General features: G+C 36.8%; 2 protein-coding genes across 6 annotated transcripts in view; one reads left to right on the top strand and one right to left on the bottom strand.

Moving 5' to 3' along the window:
• tmem131 (transmembrane protein 131) overlaps positions 1 to 16,725 on the top strand; it is a 42,643-nt gene extending 25,918 nt beyond the window's left edge. For 2 of the 3 annotated variants that reach the window (XM_081381488.1, XM_081381490.1), the window contains 17 exons: positions 3,115 to 3,187; positions 3,353 to 3,504; positions 3,593 to 3,735; positions 3,836 to 4,019; positions 4,198 to 4,383; positions 7,935 to 8,090; positions 8,215 to 8,669; positions 8,799 to 8,983; positions 12,148 to 12,284; positions 13,002 to 13,123; positions 13,208 to 13,363; positions 13,469 to 13,625; positions 13,759 to 13,874; positions 14,010 to 14,097; positions 14,196 to 14,299; positions 14,946 to 15,088; positions 15,691 to 16,725. In XM_081381488.1, coding sequence (XP_081237614.1) covers positions 3,115 to 3,187; positions 3,353 to 3,504; positions 3,593 to 3,735; positions 3,836 to 4,019; positions 4,198 to 4,383; positions 7,935 to 8,090; positions 8,215 to 8,669; positions 8,799 to 8,983; positions 12,148 to 12,284; positions 13,002 to 13,123; positions 13,208 to 13,363; positions 13,469 to 13,625; positions 13,759 to 13,874; positions 14,010 to 14,097; positions 14,196 to 14,299; positions 14,946 to 15,088; positions 15,691 to 15,948 — 2,815 coding nt within the window. In that variant the 3' untranslated portion in view covers positions 15,949 to 16,725. The remainder of the gene's footprint in view (positions 1 to 3,114; positions 3,188 to 3,352; positions 3,505 to 3,592; positions 3,736 to 3,835; positions 4,020 to 4,197; positions 4,384 to 7,934; positions 8,091 to 8,214; positions 8,670 to 8,798; positions 8,984 to 12,147; positions 12,285 to 13,001; positions 13,124 to 13,207; positions 13,364 to 13,468; positions 13,626 to 13,758; positions 13,875 to 14,009; positions 14,098 to 14,195; positions 14,300 to 14,945; positions 15,089 to 15,690) is intronic. The other variant, XM_081381489.1, reaches the window with a different exon arrangement.
• LOC308700116 (uncharacterized protein) lies at positions 15,972 to 20,797 on the bottom strand. 3 transcript variants are annotated; one of them, XM_081381498.1, is made up of 6 exons: positions 20,547 to 20,797; positions 19,006 to 19,200; positions 18,743 to 18,922; positions 17,996 to 18,107; positions 17,680 to 17,816; positions 15,972 to 17,596 (listed from the first exon to the last, which is right to left on the bottom strand). In XM_081381498.1, the coding sequence occupies exons 2-6, from the start codon at positions 19,186 to 19,188 to the stop codon at positions 17,237 to 17,239; spliced, it is 972 nt and encodes a 323-aa protein (XP_081237624.1). In that variant the 5' UTR covers positions 19,189 to 19,200; positions 20,547 to 20,797; the 3' UTR covers positions 15,972 to 17,236. The 3 variants fall into 3 exon arrangements, with proteins under 3 accessions (XP_081237624.1, XP_081237625.1, XP_081237626.1); XM_081381499.1 differs by having other exon boundaries at positions 16,009 to 17,596; positions 20,551 to 20,636; XM_081381500.1 differs by having other exon boundaries at positions 16,724 to 17,596; positions 19,006 to 19,236; positions 20,547 to 20,561.
• Position 20,798: the final 1 nt, after the last annotated feature.

The following is a 20,798-nucleotide window of genomic DNA, read 5'->3' on the forward strand; positions in this document are numbered from 1 at the left end:
ATTGAGTACTCCTTTTCATCTTATCGCGCTTGAATGATCAAATGCACACAAAATTATCTTTGAAGTGCACTTCTTAGTGAGTATCCTCGTAAACAGATTTAGAATTTTTCTTAAGTGAGTGTAAACAGTCGGAGAAAATCGAATGTCTATCAGTATGTTAGATCCGTACATAAGTCTGAAAGTGACAGCAGCCTAAATATACCTGCTGCTATGTGTGTCATTATTGTTAATCAAACAACAAAAGAAAAATAATCACTCATTGCTCTTGCCTGAAAACATTTAGTAGCTTCAACCCTTTCACACGCAAGTTTAAAATATTCTAGCTGCTATTGTTACCGGCCTCAGACCTAGGGGAATCTGGGCAGGTACAAAACCGGTTGGAAAGAAGTGGAGATACAAAAATTATGTCTTTCTCAAGCGCTGGATGTTTATTTCTTCTCTCTTTTGGATCAAATATCTCAATAATACTATGAGATCATAAACCGTAACTTCAGCCATTCCGTGGACCATATAATATAGAAATGGTCTATAATACTGAATACAATAAACAAACCAATATGAAAAGCATTGGTATATCAGATAAAATACAAAACCCATTAATAACATATTGTGAAATAGATACCAGTCTTACTGTATAATATATCAAATATACATCAACATAGACCATATAATATAGATGGTCTATAACTGTACTGAATACAATAAACAAATCAATATGTAAAGCATTGGTATATCAGATAAAATACAAAACCCATTAATACCATATTGTGAAATAGATACCAGTCTTACTGTAACGTTATAATATATCAAATATACATCAACAAATGACACTATATATTATATTATATCTTGAAACAATTGCTTTAGCACATTCAAATATGTAGACATTACACCATACACTTTAAACATACCGATGTTCACTTGACACTACTGTTTACAGTCAGTACAAAAAGACGAGAGAACGGAACCTTCACTAACGGTGACAGTTCAACTAGCTCGCCAGCTAAAGCGGCAAGCCAATACATACCGTATAAACACAGCATAATAACCTTTCTACACGGAACATGACAACATACATCACCTAAACAACTGTACTGGTTATATACTCTTTCGATAACTTTTGACAGAGATTGGAAAGGTTTAAAAAATACCTGTGGGTTGGAAAGAAGTGGAGATACAAAAATTATGTCTTTCTCAAGCGCTAGATGTTTATTTCTGAGCGTTTGAGCTACCGTCTCCACGGCAACCCACCTGAAACAGTGTAACGGCTTTTTTTTAAAAAAAGTAACAAAACAGAAGAAGGTTTTTTCAATTAAACTAATATATGTGGTCATTTTCTCTACCCATTACACTATAGCTGCATATAGCTGCATATAGAATATTCTAATATAGAATATTCTATTCAGCATGAGTTTTTTTCTAAGGCGAATGTTATTTTAGACCGGATCATCTTATTTCCATGATGTCGCGTCATGCTTTTCACGAGACACACCGCAGCCACAATAGCGCTGTATGACAGATGTATTTTTATTTCATTTATTTTTTTATTCAAAATATGACAAAACACATTCACTTACACATATTTGACAATCTGAATATATCAGATAGTTCATGATATAGTTAACAAATTTGTGAAATATTCACAAACTTGTGAACTATATAATGAACTATCTGATAAGGGGCTTTTGCACCGGTTAGTTATAGGAACTTAGTTCTAGGAACAAGCCACCAGCCACCAATGAGTGGTTCCCCTAGGAACATTTTCATGTTTGCATTCGCAGTCGCACCGCCAGCAGGAACTCTGAAGTGACATAAGCTGCGCCTGCATTCTCAGTGTTCATTGTTTTACGATTTGTCTAACAGTCCTGTCTAATATGTTATTCGATTGAACTGTTATACAAAGAATGTAGACAGTACATGAAAAGGTATTAGTTTTCAATTGCTAATAGTTCTAGGAACTATGAAAAGGTTCCTCCGGTGCGAAAGCCCCTATATATTCCGATTGTCAAATATGTGTAAGTGTATGTGTTTTGTCGTTTAAACACCTTTATTATGATTATGTTCTAAATAAACACGAATAGGCATCGCCATGTTAGTTTGTGCCTCATTTCAGTGAATCAGATCTGTTGGATTTACATCATGTTAATTCACCCACTTCTCCTGAAATACATGAAAGTAAATGGTATCTGAAATGAATAAAACATGTCTTCAAATTATAATTGAAAGGATTATTATTGCTGCTTCCATAGATGTCAGTGTGTATTTTACTAACTATAAATGTATATTTGCTTGTACTTAAATGTATTTAAATGTCTGAAAACTAACATAAACATTATGTGGTTGAAAACTGAATAGTTGTGATGTCTCTGGCTAAGCGCCAGCCAAAGTGCGAAAGCACATTTGAATTTAGCAGTTGATCGCATTATACAGTGTGATCGTACATGTCAAAGGATTAATCTGTTTAATTTAGGCTATACAGTGAAGATTGTGCAGTCATTTTACATTTGATTACTTTATTCAATTTCTGTAGCATTTCTTACCTGAATACTACTGTTAGACCCACCTGAAAAACTTATAGCACTATTTATTTCACTTGTATCTTTTTGTTGTTTTGTTATTTATTTATTTTATTTGTTCTTATTTTATTACTGTTTATTTCTCTTTAATAATTTTTAAACTTTACATTAGTTAGGCTTGTATTAGTTGCTGTGGTATTGAAATTTGAATCGAGAATTGTGAATTTTTGGTGTTGAAACAAACTCTCAACAAACTAGAATGCAAGGTACCGGTATGTGTCAAAAACAATGAAAACAATTACTTTTTTGTTTTTTGTAGCAATGCCAGTGACATTTTTGGCAGGGCAAGTAAATATTTTAACCAGTAGAAAAAATATTAGCAAGTGGGATATTATATGAAAACAAAATATGGCTTAAAAATAATAAATAAAAATAATAAATAAATCTCCAGATAATATTTTATTTTTATTAAGTGCTAGATGTGAAAGAACAATATGCACAGTAAATGTACAGATATTGCAATGTTAGTTCTTTTGCAATATCATGCAGCCCTAAAATGGATTTCATCTGATGTTTTATTTCCTGTTGTTCCTTAAAGGTTTCCATTAGGAAAGTTGTCCAACATCAACATTGACACACATACACTGGAATTCCAGGTCCATAAAAATCATGTAAGTAACAAGGACTTTTTGTGACCACGTAGAGACATCTCATTGTATTATTGAATCAATTTAACTTAATTCAATTTAACTTTCATGATATCCACCCAAATAAAGAAGTGCTGCACCATGGTTGGGGTGTGTCTATGCTGCTAATGATTTGTGTATGTTTGTCAGTCTTCAGTGATGAAGAGTTCCACAGGATTTGTTGAAGGTTTGATTCGGCCCTACATATACAATGTGCTCCTTATGCCTGGGGAGGTAAAGTCCTTCAATGTGAGGTTCAGACCCATTACCAATCACAGTGTCTCTTCTCTGCTAGTCGTCAGGTAAGTTTAGTGTGCCAAGTGAGTGCCAAAAAAAAAGAAGAATGCTATGAGAGTGCTGTTGCACATTACCCTTGTCATGTTTGCACAGGAACAACCTGACGATAGTAGACTTGATCATGGTTCATGGTCAAGGCACAACAGAGAGTCTTAGACTGGCTGGTAAAGCCCCAGGCCTAGGCAACTCTCTGAGGTTTAAACTTACCGAGGCATTCCTCAAAGACTGTTCAGATGGTGAGTGTCAAAGTTAAATAAGACTTCTGAAGTTTGATATTCTTTACCTTTCTGTTCACATACTTATTATGCTGTTGTGCATGTTTCTCAATTCTTTAAGTTAAAGCCAAGGAACCAAACTTCACTCTTCGAAGGACTTTCAGGCTGGAGAACACAGGTCTTCTCCCGATTCACATTCGATCTATGGAGATCAGTGGCAACGCATGTGAGGGTTATGGCTTCAAAGTTCTCAACTGTGAAGAATTTGCACTCAAACCAAACAGTTCAAAAGACCTCGTCATACTGTGAGTGGTTCCATGGTTACCATTTTTAACAGAAAATAAATGTTGTGTTAATAATGTCTATAAAACGTAGCTGCTTTTCATTCCAAATGAATTTCATTTCCCTTATTTTAGAGAGTTCAATCATAAATAACAGTTGGACAAAGATATGATTAACTCTTTTCTTTCTTGTGATGTGCAGGTTTACACCAGATTTCACATCATCCAGAGTGATCCGGGAGCTGAAGTTGGTGACTGCGGGAGGCTCAGTGTTTGCGTTTGTGCTGAATGCATCATTGCCATATCACATGCTGGCAGTGTGTGCCGAGACCCTTCCCCGACCCAACTGGGAGCTTGAGCTCTACATCATCGTCTCCCTCATTATGAGGTCTGATTTCTCATATTCGATCACCTGATTGCTAAGAAAGTCTTCTCATAAAATCTTATAAACATTGCAAGTCTTTGTTCACACTGCACAAAATTCTGATTTGTTTTTTTCAAATCTTATCTTTAGGATTAACTGTCCATACTGCTCCACTAACATTCAAAAGTTTGGGGCCAGTAACATAAGATATATATATACACTCACCTAAAGGATTATTAGGAACACCTGTTCAATTTCTCAATAATGCAGTTATTTAATCAACCAATCACATGGCAGTTGCTTCAATGCATTTAGGGGTGTGGTCCTGGTCAAGACAATCTCCTGAACTCCAAACTGAATGTCAGAATGGGAAAGAAAGGTGATTTAAGCAATTTTGAGCGTGGCATGGTTGTTGGTGCCAGACGGGCCGGTCTGAGTATTTTACAATCTGCTCAGTTACTGGGATTTTCACGCACAACCATTTCTAGGGTTTACAAAGAATGGTGTGAAAAGGGAAAAACATCCAGTATGCGGCAGTCCTGTGGGCGAAAATGCCTTGTTGATGCTAGAGGTCAGAGGAGAATGGGCCGACTGATTCAAGCTGATAGAAGAGCAACTTTGACTGAAATAACCACTCGTTACAACCGAGGTATGCAGCAAAGCATTTGTGAAGCCACAACACGCACAACCTTGAGGCGGATGGGCTACAACAGCAGAAGACCCCACCGGGTACCACTCATCTCCACTACAAATAGGAAAAAGAGGCTACAATTTGCACGAGCTCACCAAAATTGGACAGTTTGAAGACTGGAAAAATGTTGCCTGGTCTGATGAGTCTCGATTTCTGTTGAGACATTCAGATGGTAGTGTCAGAATTTGGTGTAAACAGAATGAGAACATGGATCCATCATGCCTTGTTACCACTGTGCAGGCTGGTGGTGGTGGTGTAATGGTGTGGGGGATGTTTTCTTGGCACACTTTAGGCCCCTTAGTGCCAATTGGGCATCGTTTAAATGCCACGGCCTACCTGAGCATTGTTTCTGACCATGTCCATCCCTTTATGACCACCATGTACCCATCCTCTGATGGCTACTTCCAGCAGGATAATGCACCATGTCACAAAGCTCGAATCATTTCAAATTGGTTTCTTTAACATGACAATGAGTTCACTCTACTAAAATGGCCCCCACAGTCACCAGATCTCAACCCAATAGAGCATCTTTGGGATGTGGTGGAACGAGAGCTTCGTGCCCTGGATGTGCATCCCACAAATCTCCATCAACTACAAGATGCTATCCTATCAATATGGGCCAACATTTCTAAAGAATGCTTTCAGCACCTTGTTGAATCAATGCCACGTAGAATTAAGGCAGTTCTGAAGGCGAAAGGGGGTCAAACACAATATTAGTATGGTGTTCCTAATAATCCTTTAGGTGAGTGTGTATGTGTGTGTGTGTATATGTATATGTGTGTGTATATATGTATGTATGTATATGTATATATATATATATACAGTGCCCTCCACAATTATTGAACCCCCTGGTAAATATGATCAAAATTGGCTGTAAAAAATAAATCTGCATCGATTATCCTTGTGATCTTTCATTCAAAAAATGTGCAAAATTCTAACCTTTCATTGAAGTAAAAGAATTGAAAGTGGGGGGAAATCACATTATGAAATAAATGTTTTTCTCCAAAACATGTTGGCCACAATTATTGAAACCCCTAGAATTTTTGATGAGTAAAATATCTCTGAAGTATATTCCCATTAATATTTACCTTTTTTAGTACACCAGGGTGACTAGGAAAATGAAACTGTCCAGCTATGACTTGTGTTATGACGTGTTTCACAGGAGTTTAAATATGAGGAAACACAAAGGCCAAATCCCCTTAATCATCCATCACAATGAGTAAAACCACAGAATACAGTTCTGATGCGTAGCAAAAGATTGTTGAGCATCACAAACTAGAAAGTGGCTGTAAGACAATAGCTAAAGAATTGAAAATCCCCATTTTGACCATCAGGGCAATAATTAAGAAGTTATAACCAACTAAAGATGTTATGAATCTGCCAGGAAAAGGACGTGTGTCTATACTGTCTTAATGCACGGCGAGTATGAAAGTTTGAGTGGCCAAAGACTCTCCAAGGATCACAGATGGAGAATTGCAGAGATTAGTTGAGTCTAAGGGTCAGAAAGCCTAAAACAAAAATTATCAAACAACCCCTACATCCCCACATGTTGTTTGGGAGGGTTTAAAAAAAAACCTCCTCGCTCATCCAAAAACAAATTCCAGCAAATTTAATTGTCAGACACGACTGGATCTTCAAACAACACAGGGTTCTGTGGTCAGATGAGACTAAAACAGAGCTTTTTGGCAGCAAACACACTAGATGGGTTTGGTGAACACAAGGATAAAAAGTACCCCATGTGTACAATTTAATATACCATTGGATCTTTAATGTTGTGGGCATATTTTTCTGCTGGAGGTCCTGGACTTCTTGTTCAGATACATGGCATTGTGGATTCTATCAAATATCAACAGATAAAAAATCAAAACCTGACGCCTTCTGCTAGAAATCTTATAATATGCCGTGGTTTGATCTTCCATCAGGACAACGATCCAAAACAAACATCAAAATCAAAACAAAAATTTGTTGTGGAGCAAAAAATGAAGCTTCTGCCATGACCATCTCAGTCCCCTGACCTGATGAGTGGGCTGAACTGAAGAGGAGAAGCACCAACATGGATCTGGGAATCTGAAGGATCTGGAGAGATTCTGTGTGGAGGAATGGTCTCTGATCTCTTGTCAGTTATTCTCCAAACTCATCAGGCATTATAGGAGAAGACTCAGAGCTTGTTATCTTGGCAAAAGGAGATTGCAAAAAGTATTTAATAAAAGGGTTTCAATAATTGTGGCCAACGTGTTTTGGAGAAAAACATTTATTTCATAATGTGATTTTCCCCCCACTTTCAATTCTTTTACTTAAATGAAAGGTTAGAATTTTGCACATTTTTTGAATGAAAGATCACAAGGATAATCGATGCAGATTTATTTTTTACAGCCAATTTTGATCATATTTACCAGGGGGTTCAATAATTGTGGAGGGCACTGTATATATATATAATATAATATATATATATATATATATATATATATATATATATTCTTTGCTTAATATTTTTGTACAAAAAATCGTTTATTTTCCTGGTTTATTTGATGGGAAAAGTAATTTAAACTACAGTATTAATACTTAAGTATTAGTATAATAAGTATTAATTTCTTTAAGAAAATACTTACCCCAAACTTTTGAACAGTGGAGTATTGGAGTTGGTTAGGCCTAAAATTCAAGTATAAATAAAGTATGAAACCCTGGCATTCATTTTTGACATTTTAAGAAATGTTTGCTATAGATAGGCCTATGTATATTACGTAAATTGAGCATTGTGTTTGTAGTGTATTAGAATCGTCTTTCTAATTCTGTTTCATTCAATTTTTCTATATTCTAACACATGGAATTAATAAAATACTTGTTTCTTTATCTGTAAATGAATAACTGTGTGATATTTCTTTAGCTCCATGTTCCTGCTGGTCATCGCTACAGCCTATCTGGAGGCCCAGGGAATATGGGAGCCCTTCAAACGACGGCTGTCTGTGGAATCCAACTCTCCCATGGAGACTGGAAAACCTTTTGATCTCAGGGAAATTGTACGAATTCAAAGTGATGCTAAGTGAGTGAGGAATGTTTTTTAGTTAAATAAAATAAAAAAGTGAAATGCCATTTTTGTTTCTCTCTGATTTTCTCCGCATCGTTTTATCTGAGAAGTTTTACGAAATGCATTTAATCCGTTGCAGCTTGAATGATTTTGCCGACTCAAACCAGAACTCAACGAGAGGAATGTACGGGTCAAACGTTGGTGGGCGGACTGGGGGTCGGCAAGGTGGTCCGCACTCCATCTCCAACAGCAACGGCGTTCTGCCAGACAGCAAGCCCAGATCTGGTTCAGGCCGCTCTGGATCTATGCAATCCTCTTCCTCCTTTCCTCTCAATAAAGATAGTGGCCAAGGACTCACTCAGCTGACTAACCGAAAGGCCCGGAGTTCCAAACAACAGCAGCAGGACTCAGGCCTCCTGGAGGACCTCCCGAGCTCAACACCCTCACAGTCCAAAAGCACAAGGGCCAACAGTACAGAAGATCAGGATTACAACCGACTCCTGGTAGCCATGGATAAAGACATTGACAGGCCTGAGTCTTCTGCCAATAATGTGTCTTTAGAACACAATTCACAACAGTTCTCACAAAACAAAGGTAATGTATAACAATATAGAAATATAACTATAGATTAACATTCAACTACTTATGCCAGGTGTTTGCCCCAGAGGTCAGTGTAATTTGCTAAATGCACAATATAACTTAATTTACTTGAATGTTTTTCAGTGCTTGAATCAAAAGGGAAAGTGAAGAATAAAACAAAAGCTCTTAAGAAGAAGGAGGAGAAGGAGAGGAAAACAAAGGGAAAGGCTCAAGGAGAAGATTTAAAAGAGCCACTGGCAGACAATGATGACAGCTCCTCTACTACCACAGAGACCTCTAACCCAGACATGGAGGCCAACATTAAAGAGGTACATACACGTGAGACATTCTAGACCAGTGGTTTTCAAACCCTGGGTCATGGGTCGCCAGGATGATTTAAGGAAAATATAATTAAATTAAAAAACAAAATTTGTTTTTATTAAACCATAGTCTATATAAAAGAAACACACACAATATGGCTATTTAAACAATTAATAGATTAATAAAACGAAAGAAAAAACTGACAGCATGCTGCTGAGTTTGGTTCGTTTGGCGCGGCGCCTCACAAACAAGTTGACGGAAAGGAAACCGAGACCTCAGTTTGTTTGTTTTCTTTATTTTACAAAAGCACAATGTTGTGTTTTATTGCGAGTGTACACAAATATAAATAAATACTTTGCAGTTTCGAATGATGTCCTGAACAAAATAACGGAGTATATTTAAATGATTCCATCGTGCCGGTGGCACCTCACACGCATTCCAGCATTGCAATCTTGACATCGCAGCCGGTTCATTATCAAAATAAAATAGTCAACCTCACATAAAAATTACACTGCTCTGTTTAAATAGTCAATAGCCTACAGTTCGTGCCATTCAGCGTAAGCACCGCTCCACTGTGATGTTTCCAAGCACATTTTTGCGCATGTGAAGAGGGTGATTTTCTGAAGAGGGATCGATATTGGAACGTGAGTGAAGTACAAAGAAGCCCACGAGCGTAATTTCCTATGGGGACAGGGGGGACATGTCCTCCCCACTTTTCAAAATCCAAAATCCCGTTTGCTATAATTTGTTTATATAGTGTGCACGCGATGTTCCCGGACGCGGACGCATCGACATAGGCTCGGTCCTCCTGCTCCTCCGTGGTATCGCGTTTGCGGCACAGGCGATGAAACGCCAGAAACAACAACAGTAACTAAGCTATCGTTATATGATCCCGCTCTTATTCATGCAAATGCTTTTTCATGCGCGACAAGACAAAAGAGAACGCGCTGTCAGTGAATGTCCTCCTGACACACACACACACACACACACACACACACACACACACACACGACCCACAGATAGACGCGCGCCAGTATCAAGTTCTCTTTCGTGCTAGAACGAACAACACACATGTATGCCATGTCCGTTTTGTCGAGTATTCTCACAATAACAGTCTTAAATGAGTTAAATAAAATCTTAAATTAAAGTAAAGAGTAGTGAGAGAATGGGATGCGTGAGATCGTCAGCTGTGGCTGGTCCTAAAGTGGCAGCAGCTAATTCTCGGAGAAAATTACTAACTGCTCTTGACTAAAGAATGCTTGTAGCTTTAATAAGGATTTATCTATATTTAGTTTATAATTTATGCAGTGCAGAATGTTTTGATAATCATATTAAATTTTTTGTATATTTCATACTTGTTAGACAGGAAAGGCACAGGTAAATATGACATTTATAATGGGTTTATGTAAGGTTTGTTTTAAGTTCACTTAAATTAAAAGTTTTTATATTTTTTGAAGCCTAATAAATATTTAAAATTTGGGGGGATAATCATTTTCATTTTTTCTTATAAGCCTATAATAAATAATAGTTTAGCATCCAAATAAATCACGAATATGGAAAAAAATGTATTCGAATGAGAGAGTTACGTGTGCCCAACGCCGCTTACTTTCACTTTCGCTTTAAATTATTTCGCTTTGGCTTGTTTATAGATATATATATATTTTCATTCTTGTTCTGTTCTGAATATCATTAAATTTAAAGGATTTGTTGTGGAATATTTTTAGTGAATTTTTTAAGCATACAGCAAACGATAGTAGGCTATTAATTGGTTAAAATTCTTACAATGGTTAATGGTTTACCGGTTCATTAGCATCCCTGTAGCTTTAGCTAGATCAAAAGAGTGCAGAATCAACTTTGCGTTACGATCGCGTCACGGATAAGCCACTGCACGTGCATCATCAAAAGCGGTTGTTAACAAAAGGCTTAAGAATAGGCCTATATAGGCCTATGGGTCGCGTCAATAAAAAAAAAATAAAAAAAAGGGTCGCTCTTGAAAAAGTTTGAAAACCACTGTTCTAGACCAGGGGTCTCCAACACATACCAGTAGCTTGTGGATTGATTGGAGGTAGCTCGCCAAAGGGCCGCTCAAGTTCGTTACTTCAAATGTAGGTCGTGCGGCAAGCGCGCTCATAATTGACCGCAATTATGACCGCAGGTCATGTGACAAGAACCAACCAATCAGCTTCACCCTTTCCGTAACTACATTGAAAGCTCAGTCAACATGAAGGATGGAGGTGCACCCAAACACTACGGGTGTTTTTCTCTTCTCCGTACAGAGCTACAGCAAGCGTTTTTTGGTGGCGGAAATCCATTCGCTACTAAAACTTCTTTGTCGTTGTGGAGAGCGCAGTGCATGGTTGCATAGCAACGACTGACGCCACAGTAAAATCGGACCGAATTTTACTATTAATAATAAAAGATGAGCTAATGTGAATTGTAAATGTCAGTAATTTATCCTTTTGACTCATTCTTTTTATAAAAATGATTTAAAGGATGAAATATGTGAGGTTTATCTTTTCATAAAACCTTTTTCATCGAAACTTTATTTTAACTTGTACATGTTAGAAGATAACATGTTGCAAGACACTCCTTTAAAATCTTGCCATCATTTTTAATGTAATTATTTTAATGTTTATGTAAACAAAGTGCATATTGATGCTAGTTTTATTTCTTATTTGCTAGTTTTCGACATAAAACTGATTTTATTGTGTAGTATTAGTACTTTTTGAACAGTATTCTGTGATAACCGTGATCATGTTGGTCACTATAATCATGAAATGAAATTTTCATGCCATTTCATCTCTAGTTATGATACACTATAAAACTAACTATAATTATGTGTTTTTATAGTATAATATGCAAAGTACAATTTTCTATAAAAAAAAACTTTGATTCTGTTCTTTTCTCTGACATTTAAGGTTGACATATATAGGCCTACAAAAACTCTTTTAGGTCTAAAACAATTTGGATAGTTGTTAGTATGAGTTATGAGACATTATTTAAGTATTGTATTACATGAGTTTCTCTCGGCCACTTTCATTTTTAAAAAGTAGCTCTCAAATGAAAAAAGGTTGGAGACCCCTGTACTAGACCAACAGAGTACTTCCAAATCAACTTGCTATTAGTTGCTTTTTAGATTAACTCTTTGACTACAATTTGTCTTATTAACCAGGAGCCAGTGAAGGTGAAAGGAAAACCTGTGTCAATGGACAATGGAAAAGAAAGAGAAGAAATTACTCCCTTTCCTACTAAACTAAAAACTAAGAAACAACCAACCACAAAGAAGGAGAACCAAGTGGAAAAATCCAGGTTTGTTCAGAGATTGTTGGTGTTGGGGGATTTGGAAGGAACAACTTCTGGGATATTTTATATAATTTGCAGGTGTCCAAGAGACGCTATCAATATGCCAGAGACTCACTGAACTACTGGGAGAGGTGGGATGTCTGCAGAATTGCAGAAAAAAAAAAGTTGTAGTGTCAGGTTCAGTGTTGTAAAGTTCAACTTAATTTTTCAGGAATCAGAATTTCAATTACAATTGCAGCTTCAATTTCAACTATAAAGCATCTTTCCAGTGTATTCACAGTGCAAGCTTTCCATGTCAAATAAGGTGGAGCCTATTTACCCACCTATTTATAATCATGACCAATGGCAGTCCGTAGGTGTTTAACAGCCAGTGAAAAGCTTTCTGGTAGTTTCAACTTCAACTTTTGTTCGAAATGGCAGCACAGCCGTTTATTTTTTGACCTCCTTTGAACTATATCAGGGCCTTTAGAGGTTGGGGCCTGAGGTTTTATTTTTGCAACCCGAGGTGTTATTAGTGGGGCAGAAATGATGTACTTCATCTGTAAGGCCTTAAAGTTTACAGTGAGCCTTTTATCTGTAACTTAGAATACTGACTATAAATATATATTTTCTAGAATTATGGATTATGGATTTTTGTTTTGCATCAGACTTACACAATCTCTATTATTACTCTGATCAGTTTAATATCCTATTAAAAAAAATGATGATATATTTTCTACACAGCTCTCTTGAACTCCCTTACGTCACACCCCTGGAAAAACAGGATAAGCAGCGCAAGACCTTCACCAAAACCCTTGCCAATACAGGAATTCACGGCTTCTCCAAACCACGAGTTCTGGGCAAACGTACGTGTCCGCTTTTCCACCCAACTTTTGAATCTTGAAACCATTTTAAATTTTTTTTTTTTTTTTTTTTTTACTCTATCCTAGTAGTCAGTGGGAAGATGGGTGATGACCGGCTATCTCCAATTGGAAAGTTTGTATCCAATGGCTCCATGTCGGAGCTGGGTCATAGCAGTGGATCAGAAGGAGAGAAAGAGTCCCCCCCACCAGAATGGGATGTTCCTCTCAGCAAAACTGGCAACCGTAAGTAATGAGTGCAGAAGTTTAACCTGGGCTTTTGCTTGAGTCAGTTTGCTTTTTTATGTACTCTTTTCCCAAAATGTAAACATTTGTCTCATGTCTTATCAGAAGCAGACAGTCTTCAGCAGATCTCTATGCAGACCATGCATGCAGACCCCTTCCTGAAAGGACCTAGTTCAGTCATCTCCAGAACCTGTTCCCCACCCCCAACCTCCCCTGGCCTGGTGCCTCGTGGAAGCTACAGCAGCGTGCTCCACACCAACTGGTAACTCTAACAGGCGTCTGCTTTAAAGTGCACATACTACTAGAACTCATTTGAGAAACTGCCATCAAGGCAGGTTTCATCATGGAAATCCATGAGTGACGTTTTTTTCTTGTATATATATTTTTTTTTATAGCGAGGCTACTTTAAAGAAGGCTCCAGGGAATAAGCTCACCAAGTCAGCCTCTTTGCCTGGTCAGAATGGAAATCCAACTTTTGCAGCTGTAGCTGCTGGCTATGACAAAAGCCCTGGTGAGTTTGTACTTGAATGTAGTTGCGCACCGATCAAGAAATTTGTGGCTGATACCATTAACTGATATTTATTTTTAAAGTGCCAACACATTTATGCGTAAATGTTATACAAGTTGTGTGCTCTTGTTTTCACAGGTGGCAGTGGCTCAGCTAGTAAAGCTGACAGTCTGGGGAAGGCGCCACTGTCTCACATGACATCAGTTGAGAGTGATGGATCTGACAGGTGCAGTGCCTTCATAACGAAACAATGCTTAATGCATTGCTTAATTAATGTTTTTATAATGTCAAAGTATATTTATAATGTCATTGTGCATCTTTTAGCTCTGGACTCTGGAGCCCAATAGACACCACCAGCAGCCCCCCTTTTGGTCCAGTTAACTCTTTCTCTGCTTTTGGACCCAACAACCCACTTAATCTCTCTGGAGGTATGTAAAAAAACAGTCTATATTTAAAATTTCAATTTAAAAATAAAATGCAAAAAATCAGGCATGTGATCAGCTAAAGACAAAAAGGAAGGAAAACCACGCCTGACCCCAAGGCAATTATTATTATAAAAAAATATTGCAATAATACTAGGGCTGCCCCTGAGTAAAGATTTTTCTAGTCGACTAGTAGTCGTTTATTTAAGCCATTAATTGAACTATTTAAATATATACTGGGGGTGGAATATATGCATATTCCGCACTCAAGTGCTCATAAAGCTTGCTGCAAAGCACTGGCAAAAATAATGATTATGATTGTGTGAGGAAAAAAATAGCGAGGAGCCGTTTTAATTGTTTATTAATACTAGTGATTTTTGAGTGTGTGTCGGCTGCAAAGATAAAGTATTAGAGAACGTAACATTTTTCGTTAAACTTTTAGTAATTGTTTAAGGCCATTTTGATTTCAATCATCATACAGTAACCACCACCCTTCCCCAATACCATTTTTTTTCTTGGATATTAGCAACTCATGTGGTTCTTTTCAAGGCAGGAAATATGAAAATCCATATCAATGCGGAAAAATCACATCTCTGTAAATTCCAGTTTGCACTGCCAATGTATCCAATATCATGGTTATTTTCTCTATCAGTTTTCAGAGGCATGACCGTTCCCAAGAGTTCAGAGCCCCAGCAGAGTTGGCCTGAGTACACTCCAGTGTCTCCGTCCATCTGGGAGACTGAGCCTGGTAACACCTGGGCTACCAGCACTGGATCCCCATCAACTCCAACAACTGTAAGATATCTCTTCCTTTTCAGCTTGTCTCATCCACACCTTTGATCCCATAAAGAACATTTAAAACTACAATCATGGAGTGTATTGAAACCTCAGTGACACTTCCCGCATTTTTGTTATCAAGGTTATTTTCAGATGAATCTTGAGCCATTACACAGACTACATTAATGTAAAAGTTTGGGGTCATTAAGATTTTTACTCAGCAGTGATGCAATAAATTGATCAGAAATTACAGTAAAGACATTTATATTAGCATTAGAATGATTTCTGAAAGAGCATTTGACACTGAATACTGAAGTAATGGCTGCTGAAAATTCAGCTGCCATCAAAAGGAACAAATTGCATTTAAAATATATTAAAATAGAAAAGGAGTAATAACGGCTATACTATTTCACAATATTACTTTTTTTATCAAATAAATGCAGCCTTTTGAGAGACTTAAAAAAAAAAATTCTTACCATCTCAGAACTTTTGAGTAGTGTGTGTATATATAGCATTAAGCTAGATGCTTAACATGTTTCAGATTTCCCATGACTATATATATATAAATGTAGTTTTGCAGGTTATGAGATGATAGTCTTTCTCTTTCTGCTTGTGTTTAGTCCATTTTGGGCAGTGCGCGCAGTCCCTGGTCCTTCAGCAGGTCCATCTGGTCCACTGGCAACGACTCCACCCTGCACCCCTTCAACCCTCCTCCTTCCTCCGCTCTCCCTGACTTGGTCAGCCACACCGCACCGCCCACACCTGCCCCCAACGACGTGGGTCGCACCTACAACCCCTGGAACATGGGGTGGTCTCCCTCGCTCAATCGCTGGAACTCAGAGCCCTGGCCCAACAGCCCCGACAACAATGGCATCTGAGGCAGAACAGCCTCACTGAGCATAAGAAAATGCAGTGGTTTCTAATCTTGTTTTATTTTTCCTGGTTGAATAGTATGTACACCAAGATCATTTTAATGATTGGAAAAAATCTTGAATTGTAATGGTACAAATGTCCATTGGAAACCCAGTGTTGCAATTCCAATTCACCTCAGAATTCAGACCTATTTATTTTAGTGGGGTATAAAAATGCCTTAAGTTCATTTTAACAGACAAAGTGAACGAAAAATTGACGACATCGGTTTAACGCTATTGCCCTTGTAGGGGTATTTTTCTTTACCATTTTAGAGATTCCCTGTTTTGAGTAATACTGCATTGTTTGGAATTAAAGTATATGATCCAGTATTATTGTATTAAAATGCAAGATGCAGTATTACTCAACCTTAAAATAAGCACTTTGCGTAAATCCCCACTCCTACAACATGCTGTTATATTGGTTTGATGATTTCATTCTTGGCATTGTCTGGCCACACTTCTTGGTTGATTTAACATTTGGGAAGATAAAAGTGGTTAAGACTACAATTACCACATTGATTTGAACCCCTCTAAGTCCAAGCCAGATCGTAAAAGCATTCAGAAGTTGAGATTTTATTTTATTTTAATTGGCCTCAGCTTGAAGCGAAAAGCTTCATTTGCTGAAATTGGCTTTTAATTTGAGGGAGCTTAAAGAACTTGAAATGTGTTCTGTTCATCATTCATTTGTCACTTCAAGAGTGAGCGTTTGGTCTCATTGGTTGAAATAAACATATCAGGCTGGAATATTGACTTCTCATTTGATTTCTGCCTAAATTTTAATTTGCTTAAAGGGACAGTAATTGTCATCTCGTCCTTGTGTTATTTCAAACTCGTTCTTTCATCTATGAAACATAAATATTTTTAATAAAACCTGAGAGATTCCTGTCCCTCCATTGATGTTTCAAAAAGTTCATAAAGACTAACAATCCATATTAACATTTTATTTCAAGTCTTCTGAAGAGAGACACGCAATTTAGATTTTTTTATTTATTTTGCATTTAATCAGTGATCAATGCATGATTCATATGGATTACTTCTCAATGTCTTTATGAACTTTTTGAAGTTGTGTGGACTTTAAGTGAAGGGACAGAAAAACATCTTTATTTGTGTTTTTGAAAATGTATGAAAGTCTTGTGGGTTTGAAATGACATGAGGGTGAGTGACAGATTTTTGGCTAAACTAACTTTTTAACAGAACAGGGACACTTGCAGAGGATTCTTCATGTAATACAAATGCATTGCAAAGAAGCTTATTTCTATGCTAATTGTAAAGAAGCTTTGAGCATCAAGCTGAACTTTTTAAGGTCACACGTCTTCATCACAAACGCAAGATGGCCTTTCTTCAGAGTATTGGCTTGGTCCACAACCATCATGCCTCGTCCCAATACACCTTGTACCTCCACGCGAACGGCACACTGTACACTCTCTGTAATCACGCTGCTGTCCACACAAGCTGCCACGGCAAAGGCATCGTAGGGCACAAACCCTTGCCCAAAGAGCACATCTTTGATGCTGTTGATGGAAAGCTCTCTACAGAAGGCCCAGCACTTGGAGGTTATCTTCTTCATGAATCGAGCAGCTGATGTATCCTGATTGACCAGCTCATCAAAACACTCCTGGAAAAATATGAAGCACACAAGTTTGTCAGGCCTATAATGTTCACGCAAGAATGGATTTTGCTAATGTTGAGGGCTCTTACCCAAGATAGTTTGTTTCTGCAAGTGAACTCCCAGGTTGCGATGTGTGTTGAGCAGGTATATTCCTCCAAAACTACGTAAGCCGATTCAGCGTCCATTCTAAAATTAAACTCTGCCGTCGGTGTCAGATTTCCCTTCCCTGGAAGATTTAACAGTGGACAGTGTGGGGAGATGATGCTCGATAGAAAGAGACCCGATTAGGGGAGCGTGTCTTGACCTGTGCTGTTCTCAGCACTGGCTTGGTTTTTATGTTATACATAATCACTGATATAAAAAAGTACAATTTGGAGGTACCTGTACAGCAGCTAATTTTCTTACCTTCCATATTACCGCCCATAATATACAGATCCTTGAGTTTCTGATGGAAAGTGGGGTCTAAATTAACAGCCAAAGCCAAGTTAGTGAGTGGACCAAGAGCAATGAGAGATACCTGTGTATGTAAACAAACAGGGATGTTTAAGCGCATTCCATTGTCAACCACAAGATGGCATCACAACATTAAGAAGAGTTCACTAACTGCATTTTAAACATTCTTACCCAGTGGTTCTTAATCTTTTTGACCTTAACCATTGTTAAAAACAATATATGATTGCACTTCAAGTTATTTCTTGATACTTCTGTAATGATAAGTCTGCTCTTTTTCAAACTTTTAATATCCTAAAAAAAATTATACTAAAAGTTTCAATCACATCAGGGCTTATAATTTGTATTACCAGTGTATACATGACTTTTCTAGTTGATGGTGTTTACAGGGTTTTTATTTATTTATTTTTCTATCAGATTATTTTACAACCCTGATTTTTACATAAAAACAGCAGTTAAGGGAACAAATTATATTTAAAAAAAATATTAGGATTTTTAGGACTTAAGGATCTCTGAGGCAAAAATCTCCTAAACACTACATGGCCAACAAAACTAAAAAATACTGCAAAGTGGATCCATAGAGACTCAAAATGTGTGATTTGTGTTCAAATGAACTAAAACAAAGCTTATTAACTAAAAACAAAATATGCAAGTTGATAAAAATATGCAAGTTGACTAAAGGGGGTTATTAGTTTTTCTTACCTCTCCCTGGTTTTCATTCACCAGTCGTATCATGGCTTGAACGGCATGCTCTTTCTGTATCTGCCTCTTCCAAATCTCAGAGTTCTGCAGAACATCTCCAAGTCCATCTGTGCCAAAATGATCTTTACATGGTGTGTCAGATCTAACTAAAGGACCAGCAGACCCTTTGAAGACTGGAATCTGAGGGAAAACAATTCAACAGAATGCAATTATCTCATCTTAGTTCTTGACATTTGTATTGGTACTGTTTTAAATGCACATACCTGGGTTTGTTGACAGACTGACAGTACTCGCACCACATTCTGACATACATTATCCACATCAGTGTTCCCAAAGCAGCAGGTGATGCCCAACACCTTCACATCGGGAGCTGCAAGAGCAACTATGATGGCCAGAGCATCATCTATTCCACAGTCTGTATCGATTATTAGCAGCTTGCAAGCCATGCTGGTTAGAGTCTAGAAACATCAGTCAAGTAAGGACACTCGATCACACTATACAGGGTTGGGATGTTATCTGGAGATTAGTAACTACTAGTTGATTTGTAACCAACTCAGTGCTTGGTATTGCACCATTTGATCTTAAGGTAAGGCATTGTCATAAACTTTCTGTAAATCATTGTGTAATAGCGCTAATATTATATTTGATGTGATAAAAGATTAACATGAATATATATATGAAGAGTTCAGATGCAAAAGCCTATAAGTGCCATCTGAAATTTTCTTCTAGAATGACCATTTTTATCAAGCTTGTATAATTAAGTTCACTAATTTCACTTAAATGGCAATGAAAATTACCTATTAATTGTCATTTAAGTGAAATTATTGAACTTAAATATACAAGCTTGATAAAAATGATCATTCTAGAAGAAAATTTCAGATGGCACTTAGAGGCTTTTGCATCTGAACTCTTCATATATATATATATATATATATATATATACATATATATGTGTGTGTGTGTGTGTGTATGTATATTATTAAATATAATTATATATAGGGGTAAATTTAGGTTGAATGGGACACTCATAGCCTTTGAAATGACTTGAAATGTCCCAATCATTTTTTTTTTCATGTTAATCTTTTATCACATCAAATATAATGTTAGTGCTATTACACAATGATACCTTAAGAAGAAATCTTTTCTAACAATATAAATCTTTACTATCACTTTTTATCAATTTAACACATCCTTGCTCAATAAAAGTATTAATTTCTTTAAAAAAATGAAAGCAAAAAATTACTGAGACCAAACTTTTGAATTTAATATAAATGCTGTTCTCCCCCCCTGCTTTGCATCACAGAAATACATTTTAAATATTTTTTAAATAAGTATATTAAAATAGACAACCATTATTTTAAAATTTTAATAATATTTATTTCACAATATTACAGCTTTTTTCTGTATTTTTGATCAAATGAATGCAGGCTTGATGAGCATAAGAGACTTATTTCAAAACATTAAGTATTGCTAACAACTCAGCTAATGTGAGCCATTTTATTACTATATTTTTAATCAACACTGTCCAAAAATGGTCAATATACAGTTCATTTGAATAATAATAATAATAATAGTAAAATTGGAGTAAAAAATATCTAGTAAAAAAAAAAAAAAGCTTTGAGGTGTCATGATGCATCAACAATCAAGTTTTGATCAGGTAACTTTCTACAAAATACGTATTATAAGAGCATATGCGTTTAACAGGGTCCAGGGAATATATTTTCAATAAACTGTTTCTCATGGAACCATGCTTTAGTTTTTAGCACACTTCATAAACTCGCTTTATTTGATTCTTGTTGCTTACCTACCCAGGTCTTTTCACCTCCTTCAGTTCAGTAGTTCACTGACAGGCAGTTCAGTCCTCTTTAAAGACAACCATGCTCTACTTCCCCTGAAAGAACAACGGAGGTGGGGCCATCTTTACGACTATCTTAATTTACAAAACTATTTGCCATAATATTGCATGTATTATACGAGCATTCTTAAAATGTATTCAATAAAACGATACTCCGTTATGTAGACCGTTTAAATCCGATAAAGGAAATAATAAATGTCT

Source organism: Scardinius erythrophthalmus, assembly GCF_964197995.2.
Source record: "Scardinius erythrophthalmus genome assembly, chromosome: 12".
Taxonomy (NCBI): Eukaryota; Metazoa; Chordata; class Actinopteri; order Cypriniformes; family Leuciscidae; genus Scardinius; species Scardinius erythrophthalmus.